This window comes from Eretmochelys imbricata, chromosome 22, assembly GCF_965152235.1.
Source record: "Eretmochelys imbricata isolate rEreImb1 chromosome 22, rEreImb1.hap1, whole genome shotgun sequence".
NCBI classification, from domain to species: Eukaryota; Metazoa; Chordata; order Testudines; family Cheloniidae; genus Eretmochelys; species Eretmochelys imbricata.
The window spans coordinates 14916242-14936464 of NC_135593.1; the positions used below are offsets into that span (position 1 = coordinate 14916242).

Below are 20223 nucleotides of genomic sequence, written 5' to 3' on the forward strand. Positions count from 1 at the left end.
ACCTCGGTCAAGTTCGGGTCCGGGGCAAGCGAGCAAAAGCCGGGACCAGCAGCTGGGCCGGTGGCGACGAGCCAGGGGAGCAGGGGGCCCAGCGCGAGCCGGCTGCAGGGGCTGTGTAAACGCTGATTACGAGGGGCCCCTCCCCGGAACGGGGGAAGTCGCCAGTGGGTTGGCTCGTGACCGCGGAGGGGCTGGTGGGGCCCTGGCAGTGCCGGCAAGCCGCAGTCCAGCCAAAGCAGTCGCTCCTCTTGCACCTCAAAGCATGTGCCCGTGTTTCAGATCAACACCCACTGAACTTATATGTTGCTAAATCGCTCTATTCCTTACCTATTTTGGCTGCCAGGCGAACTAGTCAGTATTTGTATCTGATGTGCGGTTTCAAAGGAATTTAGAAAGGAGGCCGAGGTTGCTTTACATTAGCTGCACCCCTCTTGAATGCGCCTGAAAAATCACCCGCTGATGCTACCTTAGCAGCATCTATCTTGAATGTTGCGAAAAGAAAAGGAGGTACAGACCCTCTTTTACACTGCTCACGCCATTAAGTTTTAAAAGAATAGTGAGTATCTGCTCAGCCGCCCTTTCATGGAAATCAGATAATAACAGAGCAGGGACTGTTTAACAGTGGAAGCCATTCTAAATCTGGGCACAAAGGCTCAAATCCTCAAAGAAATCAATAGAAGTTAGGAGCCTAAATACCTTTGAGGATCCGAGCCATACAAACTAACACCCAAAACATTTGGTCTTCCTTGTTAGGATAAAATCCTTTTTTTCTTAAGACTCATAAACCAATTCTTATTTGATCTTGGCAGCTTTTATGAGCAAGTGCCTACATTTTCCTGTTGCAAAAGGTAAATCTAACTACAGACTTATTGGAGCATTTTCCAAGGTAAACCCCCTTGGAACATAAACAGGATTCTCCCATGCCTCTAGCTATCTACAGTGTATATTTCAGGCCAAGTAGAAGCCAGTGTCACAGCTGGAGGAAGAGAGATTTCCTAACTTTTAAAAACAAGTCCCATGAGTGGAAATCTGTCCGTTTCTGCAGGAGGATTTATACTGGATTTGGAAACAGCTATCTAGTATTCCTTTCACAAAACATCCACCTTCAAGTTGTGTCTTAAAGCAGAGCATGTTGTTTTTTTATCCACCAACAGTGAAATTGGTGAGTGTACCTTATGGTGAAAAGCAGATATAAAACAGAATTATTACTATGGGGACATTATATGTTTTGTACTTATACTGTAGTTAGGGGCTTTCTCTCCTGATATTCTGCTCCAGTAGTTGGCCCAACAAAAGTAATCAGTTTTTGTGTGAAAATTTTTCAGGGCTGGAATAGGGACTTTTCTGAGACCACCTCTGTGCCACTCCCTAACACAGATCAAGTACATTTGTTGCACTTAAGAAAAAAAGAGTAACAATAGCTAAATTAAACTGCTGGTAGATGATTAACAGCCTATCCTGCTTTCTGCTTTAAGCAACAATTCCTGGTGGAGGGTATTAACTGCAGGGCATAGGGAATGTTTACATACAGTGTAAAAAAAATGGGGATTCTATACTGATTGTCCAACGTTGGCCAAAAACATGTCAAGCTCCCCTTGCTCCAGCTAAATTGGCTGTCCATGCAAGGATCCCCACACAGGTTAATTCTGGGGGATCTAATCTGAAAGAGGCCACTTTATGGAATAGGTGTGAAGATCATGAACTGGGGAAAATACAAATAAAATCCAACAAAAGGCAGAAAGGGGGGATGAGGGAGGGGAACAGAATGAAATAAAAGCCCACTTTGGTCAGTGACAGCTACTCTGGTGCCCTAGACAGTGTCTCTATTATGCCACGCCCACCAACTGCCATTTTCACCAAAAATCCTCAAATTTACCCTTAAAATGTGAAAAATTGTGCAAAAATCACCCTGCTCCCTTGCAGAAAGTCCTTTGCAGTTAGCAAGTGAAATATGAGAGCACTGGAGCCAAGTGTGTGTATCTGAGATGAAAATACTGACCAGGTTTCGGGGCATCCGCTTTGTTTGTGGAAAGGTGGATAAAATGTTCAAAATGTCCCAAAAGCAAGGAGTGGAGAAGGCCTCCCCACCAAATCTTATTCCCCAAGACCCTCTGCTACATGGGGATGTGCTGGGTTTCACAAAAAGATAGCCCATTTTGTTAAGCCTTTGAATATTCAAATTGAAAGTATCGCGCAATCATTGATTGTCAAATCATTGGTTTCTAGAGGTTTTAAATACTTGGCATTAGGGGAGAAAAACTCAAACTTATATCTGTAGGTATAAAACATTAATATTGTTAGTCTCCACCTGGAATTTTCACAATGGTCTTGGGTATTCCTTTTTTTAAATTTTAAAATTATTGGTTTTTTTTGTTCCCTCTCCCCCCAGCATCTAGGAGCCCAGGTGGTTGAGTCTTCTGCTGCAACATCAGCTGTGACAAAAGTTGCTTATTCTTTCAGGTCAGCATGTCCGGTAAGTTCAGTTTAAACCTTTTCTTCAAGAATTTGGGAGATGTTTTCATTAGCCTCCATTTTTGGTCATTTTACCTTCAAAATGGGGATGGGGGGGGAGAGAAAGAAAAAGTTAATATTTGTATAACCCCAGGTGCAACCAAATCAGTTTTTTAAGTGGCTAGAAGGGACACTGATCATATGCAGGACACATTATATGTAGAATCATACACACACCCAACGCAAGGTACAGGGGAAAAGCAAAGGTGTTTTGTGCACAGGAATGCAGGGGCTTTAAATAACCACTGTTAAAGTATTTCAGCCTTTTAAAAACATGCTGCTCATCCCTAACCTACTTTGCAAATTGGGCACTTTTAGCCAGTGCTCCGGGACCGCTGGCACCCGGGGGCTGCAGATTTCAGGGTTAACGCGCCCAATCGCGGGTGCAATTTAGACTCTGGGAACGTAACTCGGCGCTCCCAGGTGACTAGTTGTGGATTTTAATATTCAGGGACGATCTGACCCGAATGGGACTCGGCAGGCCTAGGACTCCCCTGAGCCAGCCCCCGGGGGAGATGCGGCACAGGCAGGGAGAGATCTCCCCTTTAGGGCTGCTGAAAAGGGGAACCGTGCCTCCTACACTCGATCCCCAGTTGGGGAGCCCCCCGAAGTGTCCTGGTACCACGGCCGCTGTGACCAGAAGTGGCGCTGCCGGACAGCAAACGCCCCGCGGCCCATGAGGGTGTCAGGTGGGGCTGCTCCCCCCAGCTCCAGCCCCCACCCCAGCGCAACCCCTAACTCCCCTCCCCAGACACCTGCGCCGAGCTCAAGCTGGCTCTGCGCCTGCCCTGGAGAGGCCAGCAGCTGAATTATGCGGGGTGGGTGGGGGGACACCTGGGGAAACAGCCTCAGATCGACGGGGGCTAATCCTGGGGAGATGGGGGACAGCCCGGCCCCGGGGGGTCCCAGACTGATGAGGGGTGGGGGGCAGCCCCTGTGTTCACCTCCGGCAGGTGTAGGGCCGGGATCCCAGGCCAGGCTGCGGGGGAATTAGGAGAGCCGACAGGGCGTGGGGCAGCCAGGCTGGGGGGCGCACAGGATACGGAACTGCGGAGGGGCCCCCTCCCGGCCCAGGGGGTGGTGGGCGCACACGGCATGCGGAGTTTTGGCAGGGGGCGCAAGGCGCATGGTGCCCCGGCGCAAAGGACGCGGAACGGGGCAGCCCGGGGGTGCGCAGTGGGGCTCGGGGTGCGGGGCCTGCCCCCCGTCCCCGATCAGAGCTACTCACAGAGCCGGGCTTTCCCGGCCAAGGTTGGGGGGGGGGATCCCAGACCCCGAGCGGGGACCTGCCGCCTCCGGAAGGAAGGTGCCCGGCTGAGCCGCAGCGGCCTCCCGCTCCGCGCCGCGCCCGGGAGTGGAGCTGGCTGGGGGCCGCAGGCAGCTGCGCACGGGGCGCTGCGCATCCCAGTCCCGGCGCGCCCCCCTGCAGCTCCCCGCTGGGCTCGAGCTCCAACCCGGGGGCGCCCTGCGCGGCCGTTTGCCGCCCCCCATCTCCCCGGGGCGCCCTGCCCAAGGGGCCCCTTTGCGCACCTCACCCCGACCTCCCCGCCTGGGAGGAACTTTGGGGTCCTTGGGCGACCCCCTGAGCCCGGCCGGGGTGCAGCCACGGGACCCGGCTAGCGCCGGAGGGTGGAAACCTCCCTCCCTTGTCTCCCACACAGTCAGCTGCCTACCGCTGAGCCAGATTTAACCCTAGCTCAGCGCTCAGCTTGGGGAGGCAGGGGAAGGACCAGCCTGGCCTGAGGCTCGGACTGGCTCTCCCCCCCATGGATGCTGAGGTTTGCCAGGAAGGTGAAATGAAGCAGGTGCAGACCGCAGGCAGTGTGGAGTGAAGGGTCAGTCCCAGGCTGCTGACCTGGGGACCTGTCACATCTCCACTTAGCCCAGGCAGGACCCTGCCTCTCTGTTGGCCTGACCCAGAGCCAACAGAGACATCGGATGAAGTGAGCTGTAGCTCACCAAAGCTTATGCTCAAATAAATTGGTTAGTCTCTAAGGTGCCACAAGTACTCCTTTTCTTTTTGCGAATACAGACTAACACGGCTGTTACTCTGAAACCTGCTAAGGAGACTGTTTGCATGCATAAATCTAAGCAGGTTTGCTGGCTCAGGGCCAAAGATGTCAGCCCTTGTAACAGGAGAGGCTTGGAGCAGAGGGTTCCTGTTAAATGTTTCTCTCCTTCAGATTCAAGGAAACATACTTTGCAGTTTTCAAAAATAAAATGGAATGACCAGAATAAATAATCCCCAGAGAGCTTAGTTTGCAGCTCAATAGAACCCCCTCCTCTAGATACCACACTGATTGGCCTGTGGTCTGCAATGAGGGGCAAGGACTGTTAACACCAGGCACCACGTTAAAGACAATGTCACTGTGTATGGCAGGCTGTCATTTAAACAGGCCCGTGGCGCTAAGAAGAGACACTATCTGCACTAGGATAGGGACAGGCTCCACTGTCAATCTAGCACCCCTGGCAGAGCAGGAGTGAAAGGTGGCAAGTGCCAGCCAGTGGTGGATCAACGTGTACACACTGCCTATGTCACAGCAAAGCAGAGGCTGAAAGTTGCTGTTAGAGGATCAAACAGGCAATAGATGGGTATATTATAAATACCAGTGCATAGCTAGATAATTGTTCCCCAGGGGACTGTTCTATTACCCATCCAAGCAAGGGCCAGGTAATGTTGCAGGGTCTCCAAAGGCAGAATATTAGCTGTGAACCGGATCCTGCAAGCCCTTACTCATAAGTATTCCCATTGCACACAATAGGAGTTGGAGCTGGATCCTGCAATCAGATCTGTGTGGGTGGATCCCTGCGCCCAGGGAGAGCTTCAGTGCCAGGTCTGATAGCAGAACTGGGGCCACGTGAATAAGGGTTTACAAGATTCAATCCCAGGTTTACAATGTGTTTGTCTGTTTTACCGAGCCTCTGCAGGATCACTTCAGAGAGAAATATACTGAGTGCAAAATGAAGCAATTCTAAAAACTGAACTAAACTGCAATGGGTGTTAAATATTTCTTCCAGCAAGAGCGTCTGGGGTGGTTTCTTGTCAATAGGCAAATTCTTAACTACTCCAAATACAAAGTTCGGACTAAGCTAGTGTGTGGTGATTGTTTTTGCTGACTGATGGAAGCCCACATGCATGTCTGAAACAAACGAGTTGTAGAGAATGACTCCTCTCATTAAAGAAAGAAAGAAAACTGGGTCTCACAGAGAGTGATTCTTGAAAGCGCAATCATTTTATTCATAGTATTGTTTAGTCCTATAAAAGAATAATCACCCACATATTTGCATTGTTTTTATTCCTGTTCTTAACATGGTGGATGAACGCAGTGCCCATGTCTGTTTCCTGCATTGAAAACTTCAGGCTATTGTACAGATTCAAATTAATTTGACATTATAGTCCAGCAGACAAGGCTGGGAGTTAGAGTACCTGGGGTCTATTTTTGGTTCTGCCACTGACTTACTATGTGATTTTATGCAAGTTGCTTAGGCCCTGATCTTGCAAACACTTACATATGTGCTTAACTTTGATGGAAGTCAGTGGGACTATTCACAATATTAAAAGTTAAGCATGCGTGTAAGTGTTTGCAAGATTGGGGTCTTAATATGTCTTTGCCTTAGTCTTCCCATCAGTAAAGTGGAGATAATTGTACTTGTCTTCCTTTCTAAAGTGTTCTCTGAATTTCAGGTGAAGAGCTAAGTGACATTCATTTCTCCAGCCTTTGTTACTAAGAAAAAAAGAAACTCTTAAGGAAAAAGAAAATGTGGTCACAATTATATTTATTATATATTAAGGGTACATTTGCAAATAGTCTACAAAGTGTTCATAAATGTTACAAGCATATTACAATCATGAAATGGGTATAAGTCATGGTTACAAGGGACCTATGGCATTCTGTAATAACTGATTAACCATTTATTAAAAAGTCTATTAATAATTTATAAACCCTTTACAAAGTCTTTGTAAATATACCCTTTATATAAAGTGTGACCAAGAGCACACTGAATTTACTTTCTGATATTTTAAATAGCACCACGCTGAAGTGCCTGCTTTGTTGTTCTCATCCATACAACCTTGTTTTTAAACTCATTTTTCAGGCAAACCCAAGGTGTATCAAGGTGTTCGAGTAAAGATTACCGTGAAAGAGTTATTGCAGCAGAGGAGAGCACGACAAGCAGCAACTGATACCACTGTAAGGACAAAATACTAGCTTCTTCCATGTTGTAATTTAAGAATAAGAAACTATTTCTCTTCCATCGACTTAATGAAGTCAGATCTATAGGAGCAGACGCTGCTGATGCAGGCAAAACGGAGAGCTTGTCTTCAAGAGGAAACTGACCAATTTAGTTATTTCAGAATAACTCCCCCAACTGGATGCTCTATTCTGGAATAAAAATTAGTTTGCTCTGGACTAGTTACTCTGCTCACTTTTATTCCAGAAGAGAGTGCCCCCTTCCCCACAAGGGAGTTATTCTGGAATAGCTCAATTATACAGGAACAGCAGCTCTGGAATAACTCTGCTGGTCAATTTCCCCTGTGTAGACAAGGCTTGACAGACAGGCCTGCTCAGAATCCCTAGGGAGCAGCAGGGGACAATGTCTGTTCTATCTGACTCAACCAAAGCCCCTGTTGCCTGCTTTGAGGACCCTCCCATGTAAAGCTCCATGTGGTACTAAGACTCCCATCGTCTTCTCCTCTCCAAGAGGTAGCACTCAGAGCCCAAAAGAATGTCATTCCTCCCCCCACAAAAACCCCCAAAGGTCTTCCATTGTTCAGGGGCTCCTTTAGTCATCAGCCAGGGACTGACGGCACCAGCTCTGCACAGCGTCCAGCTTCTGCTGGCACCTGGGGAGGGTGCACAACCAAATCCTCCCAGGGCTGAATGTGCTGGCATCATACTGCTCCTAACTCCTGCTGGCCTAGGAAGGAGGGTCTTAGCTTTGATCCCCAAGGGCTAGAAGCCAGCTCCAAAACCAGTTGAAATCAATGCAAGTCTTTCCATTGACTTCAATGGACTTTGGACCAGGTCTCAAAAGCAGTGGTTCCATAGAACTCTCAGGCACTGGTGGCCTAAGAGTGAAAGGTCAAGCTCAGCTCTCTCCAGATGTGCTGGATCCATGCCCAGGAATGAGCTCAGATCCCCCCTGTATTGTTCTGCCACTGCAGCAGCTATTATCCTGTGCAGAGGGAGTATCTCCGTGACACAAATTTTCCCGGGGGGCAAAACGCAAGAGTTTATTTTCTTTCTTGGTATGGAAACTTAAGGACAAAGAGGCTGATCTGTCAGCAAGAATTGGTAGCCTCTCATTAGAATCAGCTACTGTACCAGAGAGCTGGAGGGGAGTGAACTTGTTACCACTCTTTCAAAAAAAAGGCATGAGGGGTGATTTTGGCAATTTGTAGAGCAGTGTGCCTTACTTCATTATCAAGGGAATCAAACTAAACGATAATTAAAACTGAAGTTACAAAACATGACACAGGGACACATCAGCCTGGCTTCTGTGAAGGAATATCACACCTCTGTAATCTGTTGTAATTCTGAGCGTGTTAGCAAAACCGTGCCTGCAGGAGAACATCATGTATGTGGTAATCATGTAATCCTTTCACAAAGTGCCTCACAAGAGATTAGTCACCCTGAGGTGAAAGGCAAAGTGCTGTCAGGGGTGAGAAACTAGCCAGGAGACATGAACAGGGAAAAACGGTCAATTTTCAACATGACCAAAGGTTAACATTGAGTGTCCAATGTTCTGTACCAGGACTGATGTTTATTGATGATCTAGACTGGGAGTGAACAGTGTGGTAGCCAAATTGGTAATGACATAAAATTAGTTAGGTTACTGAACACTGGAGGTTACGGTGAAGAATTTCACAGGGACCAAGCCAAGCTTGGTGAATGAGCAGCTGGCTGGCAGCTGATGTTCAGTGTTGCCTGATACAAGATAGTTTCTGGGGCCCTGTTTTACTGTGCATGCATCTTCTATCTTTGTTGTCTCAAGGGGATAATTTTCTCCTTTAACATTTTTCTTTTCAGTTTGTTAAGGCTGGTAACAATGGAAATGTTGACTCTTATCTCTTAACGTGTACTAAAAAAAACCCTGGAAGGTGTTTGAAAATTTGGGATTTTTATAATGGGTAATGCAACTTTGTTTCATGTTTAAAAAAAGAAAAAGAAAAAAAAGAAAACCCCAGAGATGTATTTCCTTTTGTCTTGAAAGAAAGTTAGAAAGTGAGTATGAGCAAAGAGCCATTTAAATAGGGCTTGATCCCACTCCCATTTAAATAAATAAGAACACTTTACTGGTGCAGGATCAGGCCCTTAATGCAGGACACTCTGGCTGCAATCCAGTAAAGCACTTAAGCATGTGAATAGGCCCAGTGTGTGCTTGAAGTTATACACATGCTTAAGTGCTTTGTGGAATTAAGGCCTTTAATGCATTTCAAAACCATAAACTATTTGGAGAGAAGGAAAGGGTTAAGGAGACCTATATATTCATGCAGACTTGACACACACAGAACACTCCACTTCTCTTGTAAGTGAGCCCTCTAGCTCAGGCTGCCCTGTGTTTTTGCATAAAGAGGTTGGTAAATCATTACTGCTTCCTGGTTCATGACATTACAGCCTGGATGGTTTTCAGATTTAATCTCCCACCTCCTGCTCTCTGCAGCGGTTGATTGCACAAGAAGCTGAGCAGACTGCAACCTGCAACCACAAATAAAGAGGGTTGGTGAATGGAGCCCTCTAGCACTGAAATGCTGCAGCGTACTTGTCTCTTAAGTGTAAAGTCACCCCTTCCTTCTTCCTCTATAAAATGGCTAAGGACTTACATACTCTATAAATGTTCCAGCTGGATGTTAAGAGGCTGGACTGAACTAGTCTTAATTTGCTATTCACTCAATGTTTACACTATGATTGTTCCATCCACTAAGGAGACCCAAAGCTGGCGGTGCAGGAGATTAGCTTTGTGCTTAACAGAATTTATACTAGTTATTATTTATTTGTATCGTGGCAGCCCCAGGGATCAGTGTCCCATTGTGTTAGGTACTGTACACACGTGTAATGGAAAGCTAGACTTTAAAGCGTTCTGCAGGACAGAACCTGCAAGTTAACTAAAACCCACTCTACTGTTAGTGGGGAGGTAACAGAGGCTACATATTGTGTACGTATAGACCAAACAGAGAATATCAATCTTGCCAACTCTTCCAGAACTGCCAGGATTTAAATAATGTTTTTTTCCCTCCCATAGAGAATAATTACAGTTTAAGTGTTAAATAACTGGGCAAACGTTAGGAAGTTCTTGATAGGGAAATCAGCCACTCTAACTCAGGAACATTTTGAATGGAAGAAATGAAGCTCTGATCAGCATAAGTTAAAACCATCTGATCAGAAGAAGCCACAGTCTGAATAGCTAGGGTGAAGTCCCCTTGAAGTCGATGGCAAACCTCACTTTTGTTTTCAGTGCAGCCAGGATTTCACCCATAATGTTGGATGTGATTTTCTAATAGGCTTGTTGTTTTGTAAGTTTCAGTTTACAAATCCTCAGGGAAAACAACATTATCAGTTTTCTTATAAGTGTTGCAGTATTAGAGTAATCACACTTGTAGATTGCAAAGTGAAGTGTGCAGTGGAACAATTCAGTCTGGTGCGCATGTGTGGTGCTACACAGGGTAAGCAGCACTTGATTTTTTAGTTGTGTTTTAAACGTGTTAGCTAACACGATTATAAATTGTTCCTACTCATGTTGAACCCTAGAGGTTTTTTTGTGTCATGTCCACACTAGAATTTATAATCCTGCTAATTAACAAATGTTAAAAACATGACTAAAACAAGTATAGACACATCTATGGTGAATTAACAGTAATGGAACAATGGAATGGACATCAGAGTAGCTACATATTTCACATTAGAACAATTCATTGTAATGCACATCTATTGTAATCTGGGTGGCACTCTGGAACAATACAATGTTACACAGATTGAGAGTGCTACATAACTAACAGAACAACTGAATGTAATACACACAGGTAATAAAAACAACAATCATTAATGTTTGCATAAGTAAGTTTGAAAGGTAATTGTGACTTACCTCAATGTTCAGGAAAAAGATCTCCTTTGATCTCTTAAAACAGAAACACTTGCATTTGCTATTTTCCTTCTGTTCTGTTTTGTCAGGTTTCCCGAGGCAGCAGCAGTGTCCAGTTTCCAGAATCTGTTTCTCCTCCCTGCACAGGTTGGTACAAAGAGCATCCCCCTTCTCCCCTCCCCCCACCTATTCCTCCAGTCCAAGTCTTTTTAGCCCTTGGTGCAAGGCTTGAGGCAAGCACTACCATTTAATTAGGAATCCAACCAATCAGAACCTGAAAAATGCTCACTAAATGCAGATGAGGATACAGTAAGACAAGCAGGGTACATTTTGCCCTCACTCTAGCAGAAATTTTGTCTTCATATCCATGTAGTTTGCCTTTTCTACAGAGGATCAAAGCTCCAATTAGTCGGTAACATTTATTACCAGCAGAATAACACTGCCGTGGTGCCTTCATCAAGATTTCTATCTCTTGGTACTGCCTTCATCTGATTGTCAGATGGGACCAGAACGTTTTAAAGCGTTAGTTGTCTTGCCAATCATTTAGCTTCCAGCAGAGTCAGTTTCTTTCTTTCCCCCTCTCCCTGTAGAGTTCAGAAGGGGTGTCAGTCTTTTCAACAGAGATGCATAAACAGCTCCTTCCTGGTTGACACCAATATCCAGGAGGTGGGAGAAAAAAATATTAGTTTGGACTTTTCAGATCTTTTATTCTCTAGATGTTGGTAGCTAAGAGATCCAGAAAGTTTCCCCGTTCATCTGTAAATGTGTGCATGTATACATTGCGTGGACAAGGAAATGCTTAAATAATAAATATTTGGGGTTTAAATTTGCTTATGTTAATATAGAAACTTGAGACGCACATAACCTTTTTCAGGCTGGTAAATCTTTCTCTCTCTTTTGGGTGCATGTTTTTTTCCCCACGGTCCAGTTAAACACTTTGGTCCCAGTCCTGAAAACACTTACGCATGAGAGTAATGTTACACATGCTAGCAATCCCATTGAGATCAACAGGACTACCTGCATAGATAAGTGTTTGCAAGATCAGGGCTTTGTTATTAACTGTTTGAGAACAGCTGAATTTAACATGAAATGTAGTCAAGCCTAGAGGGGCAAATTCTTATTTACACCGCTCTGGTAATTGATACCCAGTACTAGAGTATTGCAGTGCAAAGAGGTCTTGGTGTAAATGAAAATCTGGCCCTAGAGCCTTTTCGACCCCTGCCCTCTTCCATATGACACCAGCTGAACCTAGGTCTGTATCATCTACATACTCGCCAAATTTTTCAGAAGTAATGTAGGGACAGCTCTGGTCTCTCGAGTGTTTTGCCTCTGTCCTTGCTTATGAAGATGAGAAGCTATTTTTTGTTTTAAAGGAGACGTGCATCCCTGGAACACGGAGTTCAGCAGAGGCTAAAGGCAAAACCCAACTGGTAAAAGAGCAGCAGCACAGCACTGCGTTACATGCTCTCAGGCTTGCTTTGGATTTACTTTCAGAGTCAAGCTGCAATTTTCAAAGGAGCTAAGGGAGTTGGATCCCACAATTTTCAAAAGCACTAAGTGACTTAGATCCTAAGTCCCCATGGGAAACCAAGAGGACTTAAGCTCCCTAGTCATTCAGGCACTTCTGAAAAATTCCCCCCCAGCCCGCATTGACTTTCAATGGGAACTAGGCACCTAACTCTCATAGAACCCTTTGGAAATCTCAGTCTACACTTGAAGAGCCTTTCCTCCATGTCTAGTTCACTGTGTTCCGTGGGACTGGTTGCCACACAAGATGCTGCTCAGCACAGACCAGGGTATCCCAGCCTGACTCAAAGGAAACATACAGCTAGCTTAGCCTCCCTTTGTAAGCACAAGTACTGAACACTCTCCTTTTTTCTCTTCCTCTCCTAGCAGCTTATTTTGATGCAGAACCTGTCTCTTCTGCCCCCAACTATTTCCAGCCACGGCAGTTTCCAAATTGCATTTCCTGTGAAGAAAACCCAAGTTATTTGGAGCAACTGGTTGATACCTATCTTCAGACAGAGCCGCCTATGGACCCATCCCTGAGTGCTCTACAGACTTCTACCCACTATAACCCAGACACCTTCCTGTCAACCCCTCTCTGCTTTAACCAGAGCCTGGTAAGTTGGTTGCGTTCTTTACTGAGCTGGACTGGTGGTGTCTGTAGTTATAGCTTGCACCACCTTGAGCGAAATCACCTAAGCACGTCCAGCAAGGAAATCAAGAAGGGAAACGAAATGGGCAAAATAAAAATCCCCACTCCCTGAGGCTCTGGGTTCAGACTGGTTTCATGAGCATGATTCATTTCCAACAACTCCACAGGTGGAGGGGAGAGTCTGGGATTCCGTGTAGAATTGGGGCTCTCTCATATCCTGGGAGAGGGCATGAGGAACCTGTTGATCCTGACCTGAGGTTGCAGAATTGAGGCATGTCACTTCCAATACACTATTCTCCCCTACCTGTAATCCATGGAACCGCTTTAGGGAGGGGCCAGGGGACAACCCCAATCCACCCCCCTGGATCCTAAGGGTTAAATTAATGCCACTGACATGTTCATGAATAGCAAGATAGGAACTGCCAGACCAGGTCAGACCATTGTTCCACCTGGTTCAGTATTCTGTTCTGATAGCTCCAGAGGCAGGTGCAAGAACCCCTGAAGTCAGCAGTAATGGAATAACCTGCCCACTACAAAGTTCCTTCCTGACCCTCCTCAGGTAGAGGTTGGCTTATGCTGTGAAACAGGAGGGTTTAAAACTGCATGTAACTAGCAGTTTAGAAAACAGCTACGTTTATAACATGTCATTTAGTGACATGCATTCTACATGCTCATGGCAGGAGGGTTAAAGGACCAACACCAAACAGAGTGCAGTGTCCTCAGATATCCCAGTTATTCATCAAAAAAAATTGTGGCAAAGCCAGTTACCCCAATGATGTCTTGCTGGAATTTGTTATTCTACACAAACTTGTATAGAACAGAACTGGGGCCGAGCAGCCCCTGTTCAGGGCTATCACCTGGCATATGTGGCACTTTTCTCTAGCATGCTCCCTTGTTGAGCACTAAGGCGCCGATCCTGCAGTGACTTGTATCCAGATGGACCCCTCTGTCAGCACAGACATTCACTGAAGTCACCGGGACTCAGGGTGGGTGCAGAGGTCCTCGTGCACAGAGCTCATTGCGGGATCAGGGCGGTGCTTCCAGAAGAACCACACACACATTCTGACATCTTGATGAGTTCACAGTCACTTTGTGAAGCCCACTGATTTCAAAACTCTGGAAGTATCAATGGACCAGGATAACTCCAGAATGGGGTGTGATGTGGTCATGCATTCAGGGCCTTGTAATTAAGAGTGTATTTTTTCTGGTCTGTGTAGTTATTTGAACACCCATTTTTAGTGACCTCATTTCCCACCACATTTTCTTTTCTCTCCATTGTTATAGGTTCCTGGATCTCCTGCCTCGTCTGACCTGTCCAGCCCATTAGACTATAGCTACTCCCCACCTCAACTGCCTCCTTTTGCTCCACTGAACATCAGCCCTCTTTGTCCTCTAGACACCACGAACTACGGCTATCCTCTCGAGGAGTGCTCCCATCCGCAGTACAGCTGCTCCCCCTCTGCCTGTTACTGCTCATCCTGTGCCTCAGAGCACTTGGATACATTCAGAGTATCAGAGTATTTCCCTTATCCAAGTGCAGACTGTATGGACTATCCTGGCACCATGACAATGGCAGATGACTTCTTTAGAAGGGATAGAAACTACGACATCTGCTACAGTTAATGGAGATGATAGTTTTATATATATGTACATACGTACAGGTATCCAAATCAGCTAACTGCCTATGAACTATGCAAAACATCACTGTCTAACACAAAGTTCAGTTTACTCTACACTACTTCACCTGGTATGCTCCAGGTGTTAATTTAGTCCTCATGGGTAACAATGTTTTAAGACTCACAGCATTGCTCCAGTTGTCCTTCTGTCTTGTATTTCATAAAAAAACAAACAAAAAAAAAAACAAAGTAGCTTTCAGTGAATGCTTCACTAAACAAGTTTTTGTTATTACAAATAAATAATTTTGTACAGATTCCTGGAGCACATTCCTTCTTGTTAAGTTTATAAAGATTCTTTAGGTTATTCTGAGGAAATCTGATTTTTTTTCCAGCCACCGGGGGGTAGGAGGGGGTCGCTTCTGCTATAGTCAAAGGTCTTGCTCTTGCAAATACATATTTATGTGAGTAAAGTGGGGCCTTTGCACATGAAGTCAATGGGCCTCCTGGGGTTTGAAAAGTTACTCAGTTGTGTAAGTGATTGCTGGATCAGGGCCAATGTTTTCTCTTCCAATCCATTTCTTATATTTCCCATATGCTGTGAAGGGTGGGACGATTAGCCAATAAACACTTGCTGTCCATTTCACGGTACCTCTGTCACATGTCTGAATATACATGCATCCTTCCAACACTGAAGTACTCTCCTCCCATTCTCACCAACTGTCATTGCAACATTGTTCACTCCCCTTGGTCAAACTAATCAAAGTCATAACTTTTCCCAGGTGGTTGTTTTTATCTTAGATACACAACAAGCAAAATGTTAGATTTTCTGCACCATTGAAAAATCATGGAACCTCTAAATATCACAACAGGGCTGGGCTTTCAGAAGGAGACATCCACCAGGAATCCTTACCACACAAAGTTAGTGCTCTTTCACCTATGTGTAGAGGAAAACATTCAGCTGTAATTTTCAAAATGAGCTGAAGGGAGTTTTATTGCAGGGTGCATCTATTCTGCAAGTGAAGGTGCAGTTCTGGAATGGGTAGGCATACCAGGGCTAGCTTTAATCTAGCTAGCCCAGGTAACAATAGTAGTGAAGATGTGGTAGTGTGAGCTAGGAACATTTCATCTTAGCTACTATACATTGGAGGAACACCTGGCGTTTGGGATTTGGACTGCACAAGGAGAAATGGGGATAGATTCTCAGCTGGTGTAAATCAACAAATTGACTTCAAGAGATGTTGCATGCAGACCCTACATCTCTGTCTGAATTCACTGGAGCTATGCTGATTTACACCACTGAGGAGCTTGCCAATGGTGTTTTAACAAACTGCAGGCTCCCTACGTCACTGTAGAAATGACATCTCCTTAGGGCAATGCATCTTCCTGAAATGTCACAGTCTGCTCAGAACCATTTGTCACTTTAAAGGACAGCCAGCTGAAACAAAAAAGCAGCGCTTTAATGATGATTTAATCTAAGTGGACAAATTATTGTCTGGTTAGATCTGCCAAGCCTTCTTGCTTCTCCACACTTTCAGCTCTCATTACAATTGCCAGTCCACGTGCCAGGGTTTTAAATGAGAAAATTCTCATGTCGGAAGCCTCATTACCCCAATGTTTGCACAACCTCAGCTCTTTCCTAGCCAGTGTCCCCATGCTCTTCTGATAGAGCAGAAGGAGTAAGATTCATGTTCAATTAATCCTCCAGCCACAAGTAGAATTTAGAAAGGAATAAGCATTTCCCCAAATTAAACCCAAACCAACAAAACAATCTCCATGGACCATTCAAATACATCTTCTCAGGTAAGAAAAAAAACACGAGTACCAAGCATAACTCACCACGCCAGGTTCAAGATTAGCCCTCTTCTAAAACCAGAATCTTTTCCTTCACAAGCTGTGAATATTACCTCTTTTCCATCCATTCGATTACCTGTAGCGCTACCAAATTCACAGTCCATTTTGGTCAATTTCACAGTCATAGGATTTAAAAAATCCTAAATTTCACGATTTCAGCTGTTTAAATCTGAAATGTCAGGGTGTTGTAATTGCAGGGCTCTGTCCCAAAAAGGAGTTGGGGGGTGGGGGTGTCACAAGGTTATTGTAGGGGGGGTTGCGGGACTGCTACCCTTACTTCTGAGCTGCTGCTGGCGGCGGTGCTGCCTGCAGAGCTGGGCAGCGGGAGAGGGGCAGCTGCAGGCCAGGAGCCCAGCGCTGAAAGCAGCGCCGTCACCAGCAGCAGCGCAGAAGGCAGGGTGGCAACGCCATGCCATGCCACCTTTACTTCTGCACTGCTGCCTGCAGAGCTGGGCCCTCACTCGGCAGCTGCCACTCTCCGGCCACCCAGCTCTGAAGGGAGCAGCACAGAAGTAAAGCTCGCAATACCATGACCCCCTAAAATGAATTTGCGACCCCCCGTGCAGCTCCCTTTTTGGTCAGGACCCCCAATTTGAGAAATGCTGGTCTCCCCCATGAAATCTGTATAGTATAGGGTAAAAGCACATGAAAGACCAGATTTCACAAGGAGGGGGAAACCAGATTTCATGGTCCGTGATGCGTTTTTCATGGACATGAATTTGGTAGGGCCCTACTTACCTGAAAGTCTGCCTGTTGTTCTGTCATCATCATCCCACTTCCTTTGTCTTCCATTTCCTTCCTTTGGCCCTGCTCTCCTACCAATTCAATCTCCATTCAACTTGCAACCTCCAGTTCACTCTGTAGGGTATAATTCCACTCACTAGCTTACCTTCACTGAAGGGTGGAGGTCTTACAAGTGACCCATTCACTGGATGTTGATAGAACCCTCTGTTTGTGACTGGGGTGACAATTGCATGGAGCATAATGAATCACAATAGGATTCTGTAAGCATCAGAAGGCTAAGGATGAGATTTTCCAACGTGAACATGGACCAGATCCTCAGACTTTGTAAATTGGGAAAGCTCAATTGAGTGAAGTGGAATGACTCCAGTTTCCACCAGCTGAGGCTCTGGACCCATTTGTATAAACATATGATTCTTCTGAAATTTCCACCCCTCTCCCCCAATCTCCCAGTTCCTTGCATAGCAGGGAAGTGACAGCACAGCCTGTCTGCTGCCAAATTCCTCCTTCCCTCCCACATCTCCATCCAGGGCATCTCCCCACTTTGAACCCCCTTCTGCATCAAATTCTCATTCTTGCCCTCTGGACTCTACCCCCTGCTTTTCTCTCCTCTCCTGCCACTCTCACTCTGCTAGTCCCACTTTCCTTCATTTCCACTGGCTCTTTCTCCCAGACGGCTCCCTCCACCACCTGCCTGAAATATCCTGCCTGGCCCTGTTCATCACATAACTTGTCCCTCTACTGGCTAATCCTGCTTTTCCCCACAGTCTCACTCCGCTGTGTCACACTCTATGCTAGTGAATAAATGTAACACTTACAGGCACCAATATCATATATACCAGGCAAAATAAGCCCATTCCCTCTCTCTCACCACCCATCCTGCCCTGTGCCTGGTCATCACTCCCTGCACCACCCAGATCTCATATGCCCCATGGCAGGAACGGCGTCTATCTTCTCTATAAAGAGAGCCACACACACCGACGGCATTAGACACACATGTTTAACAATATCACAAGAATACATCATGAAACTGTATCATTATTTGTGATGCAAGTCTGCTGAGGTGGTGAGTAGAGGGGGCTGGTACAGAAGCTGGCTCTGCCTGCTTTTCACCACAGAAGGGCATTTGTCTGCTGATCAGCTAAGACCGGAGTCCATCCCCTTCACACTGGCTTAGTGGTGTCAAAGGCACAGAGAACAAACTAGAATCTGGTCCAGGATATCAAAGTCAGGGTTCCTGTAGTAACAGTATTCTGGCCATATTCATCACACAGGTATATATTTAGCTGTTTATGCAGTAAAGCAAAATTCTAAGTGTGCCCTGGGAGGCGGGGTGAGCTGCAGAACCCGTAACTGAGAATTTCCTGCTGTTTGCAGTCTCAGCCTTACCGCAGTGGTGCACTGAATATATTAGTAAATGAAACAGAGAGCGATTGCCTGCTGGCTCAGTAAAACAATGACCTCTGCTGGCTCCCATTATTAACAAGCTGTGTTAGCCATAACTTTAATAGTGCTTCCTTCTGGCCTCTTTCACTTTGAATTTTAATTTAAAAGCTTACGGTTGAGCATTCCCCATGAAGTTTTTTTTTTAAAATGCAAAGTTTGAAAGTGCCTGTGTACCCTTGGATTGCTTGTGGGATTAGAGATGGTAGTTTTCAGAGTTGTCTTTTTTCCTCCATGCTAAATGAAACCCACCAGCATTATTATTTTGTCACCTCCTGAAACCTACTGAATCAACTAGCGTGGGTTGAAAAGTTTTCAACAAAGCTTTTTTCGAATCAAAACATGCTGTTCATGAAATGGAATTGTTTGCTGGTCAGCCACAGAATACGCTGTCTCCGGACTTTTCACAACCTATGGAGGGCATGTTTTCCTTTCCTGGGGACTGGAGTAGATTGATGTGTTACTGCTCGGATTTGTAGCTAGGTGAAGCTACATAGCGAGAACCAAGATTCTGATACAGGGGAAAGATCTTCCTTCTGCTGGCTGGTTTAATGAATGCAGCAGCAACTCTTCCAAACCTTGGCTTGAAAAATTTGGCAATTTAGGCTAAAATCTACCATTCTGTCTGTGCCGATTTTTATACTGTGCCCAACACCGTATGACCTGAGCACCTGATTATGTGTTTGCAGTTCTTGGCCCCACACACTTGTCCATGGAAACTGGTCAGATTTAGTTACGTGTGTAGAGGCTTGTAGAAATTAATAGTTTGAAGAGCTAAAGGGTGAATTGAGATGGTCAAAGCTAACCCAGGGCATAGATGCTCAATTCCCATTAAAATTAATAGGAATAAGGTGACCAAATCTGCTCCTCCGATTTGAAAGTGTTAGCCTGAGTATGTGAGGACTAGTCAAACGGTCTTTATTATATCCAATAAAATAATGCACAAAAAAGTAAGAGGAAAATGTAAAAATACAGAGACTAAAACATCCTTCACTGAGTCATCTTCCTGGAATGCGATTAATAAGGACTCACAACTTGCAATTAACATACTTCAAGCCAAGTATCAGACGACCAGTGCCCGCTAGGAAATCTGCGCCTGCATTTCAGTGCAACGGTGTGACAGGTGCACTGAGGCACAGTGTGTTTTCTAGGGTTAGTGGTAGGCATATGGCCCAGGGCTACACCCTGCTAGACTATTACATGTTTATGACATGCCCGTGTCTCTCTCCTATCTGATTGCAGTTGCATGGAATTTAAATAATAAAGATTAAATACTTTTTCTCAGCTAAGGATTAGCTGCCGTGCACCAGGGAAATTATGTTTCTTGGTCATTCTATAAACAACGATTACACACTACACTTTACGAGTGCTGCTTTACACTTGCATGGCAGTCAGTGAAATTATTCATAGCAATAAGCTCTAAACCTAGTAGTAAACATTTGTAGGATCAAGAGCCCATTGTTATTAATTCACAGGCATTTGTTATTTGTATTGCATTAACGCCTAGAGGTCCCAATGGAGATCAGGGCTATGTACTGTACAAGCATCTGGTAAGGGACAGTCTCTGCCCTTAAGAGCTCACAATCTAAGTAAGGAAGACAGACAAAGGGAGTATTTTCCCCATTTTACAGATGAGGAATAGAGTCATGGGGGCTTGTCCACAGTACAGAGCTTTGCTAGTATAGTTATGCTAGTTTAGCTCCTCAGTGGAGACTTGGCATAAGACAACAGAAGTTCTTCCTACTAAAAATCCCCAGCTTTGTTTCTGGTCAATTGAAACATTTTGTTTCAATAAAATCAAAGTCATTCATTCCAATTTCTACT

The 20223-nt window shown here is 45.4% G+C and overlaps 1 protein-coding gene across 1 annotated transcript; it reads left to right on the forward strand.

Annotated features, from left to right (window-relative positions):
* The first annotated feature begins 5099 nt into the window (after positions 1-5099).
* On the forward strand, positions 5100-14371 carry POU2AF3 (POU class 2 homeobox associating factor 3). The gene is made up of 5 exons (XM_077839644.1): positions 5100-5103; positions 6607-6701; positions 10680-10737; positions 12484-12713; positions 14033-14371. Exons 1-5 carry the CDS (start codon positions 5100-5102, stop codon positions 14369-14371), a joined length of 726 nt encoding a protein of 241 aa, XP_077695770.1.
* The last annotated feature ends 5852 nt before the right edge of the window (positions 14372-20223 follow it).

Excerpts from the sequence above, each read along its gene's own strand:
- POU2AF3 (XM_077839644.1), top strand. Across the intron at positions 6,702-10,679 it reads AAGCAGCAACTGATACCACT|GTTTCCCGAGGCAGCAGCAG; the intron begins GTAAGGACAAAA and ends CTGTTTTGTCAG. Across the intron at positions 12,714-14,032 it reads TCTGCTTTAACCAGAGCCTG|GTTCCTGGATCTCCTGCCTC; the intron begins GTAAGTTGGTTG and ends CCATTGTTATAG.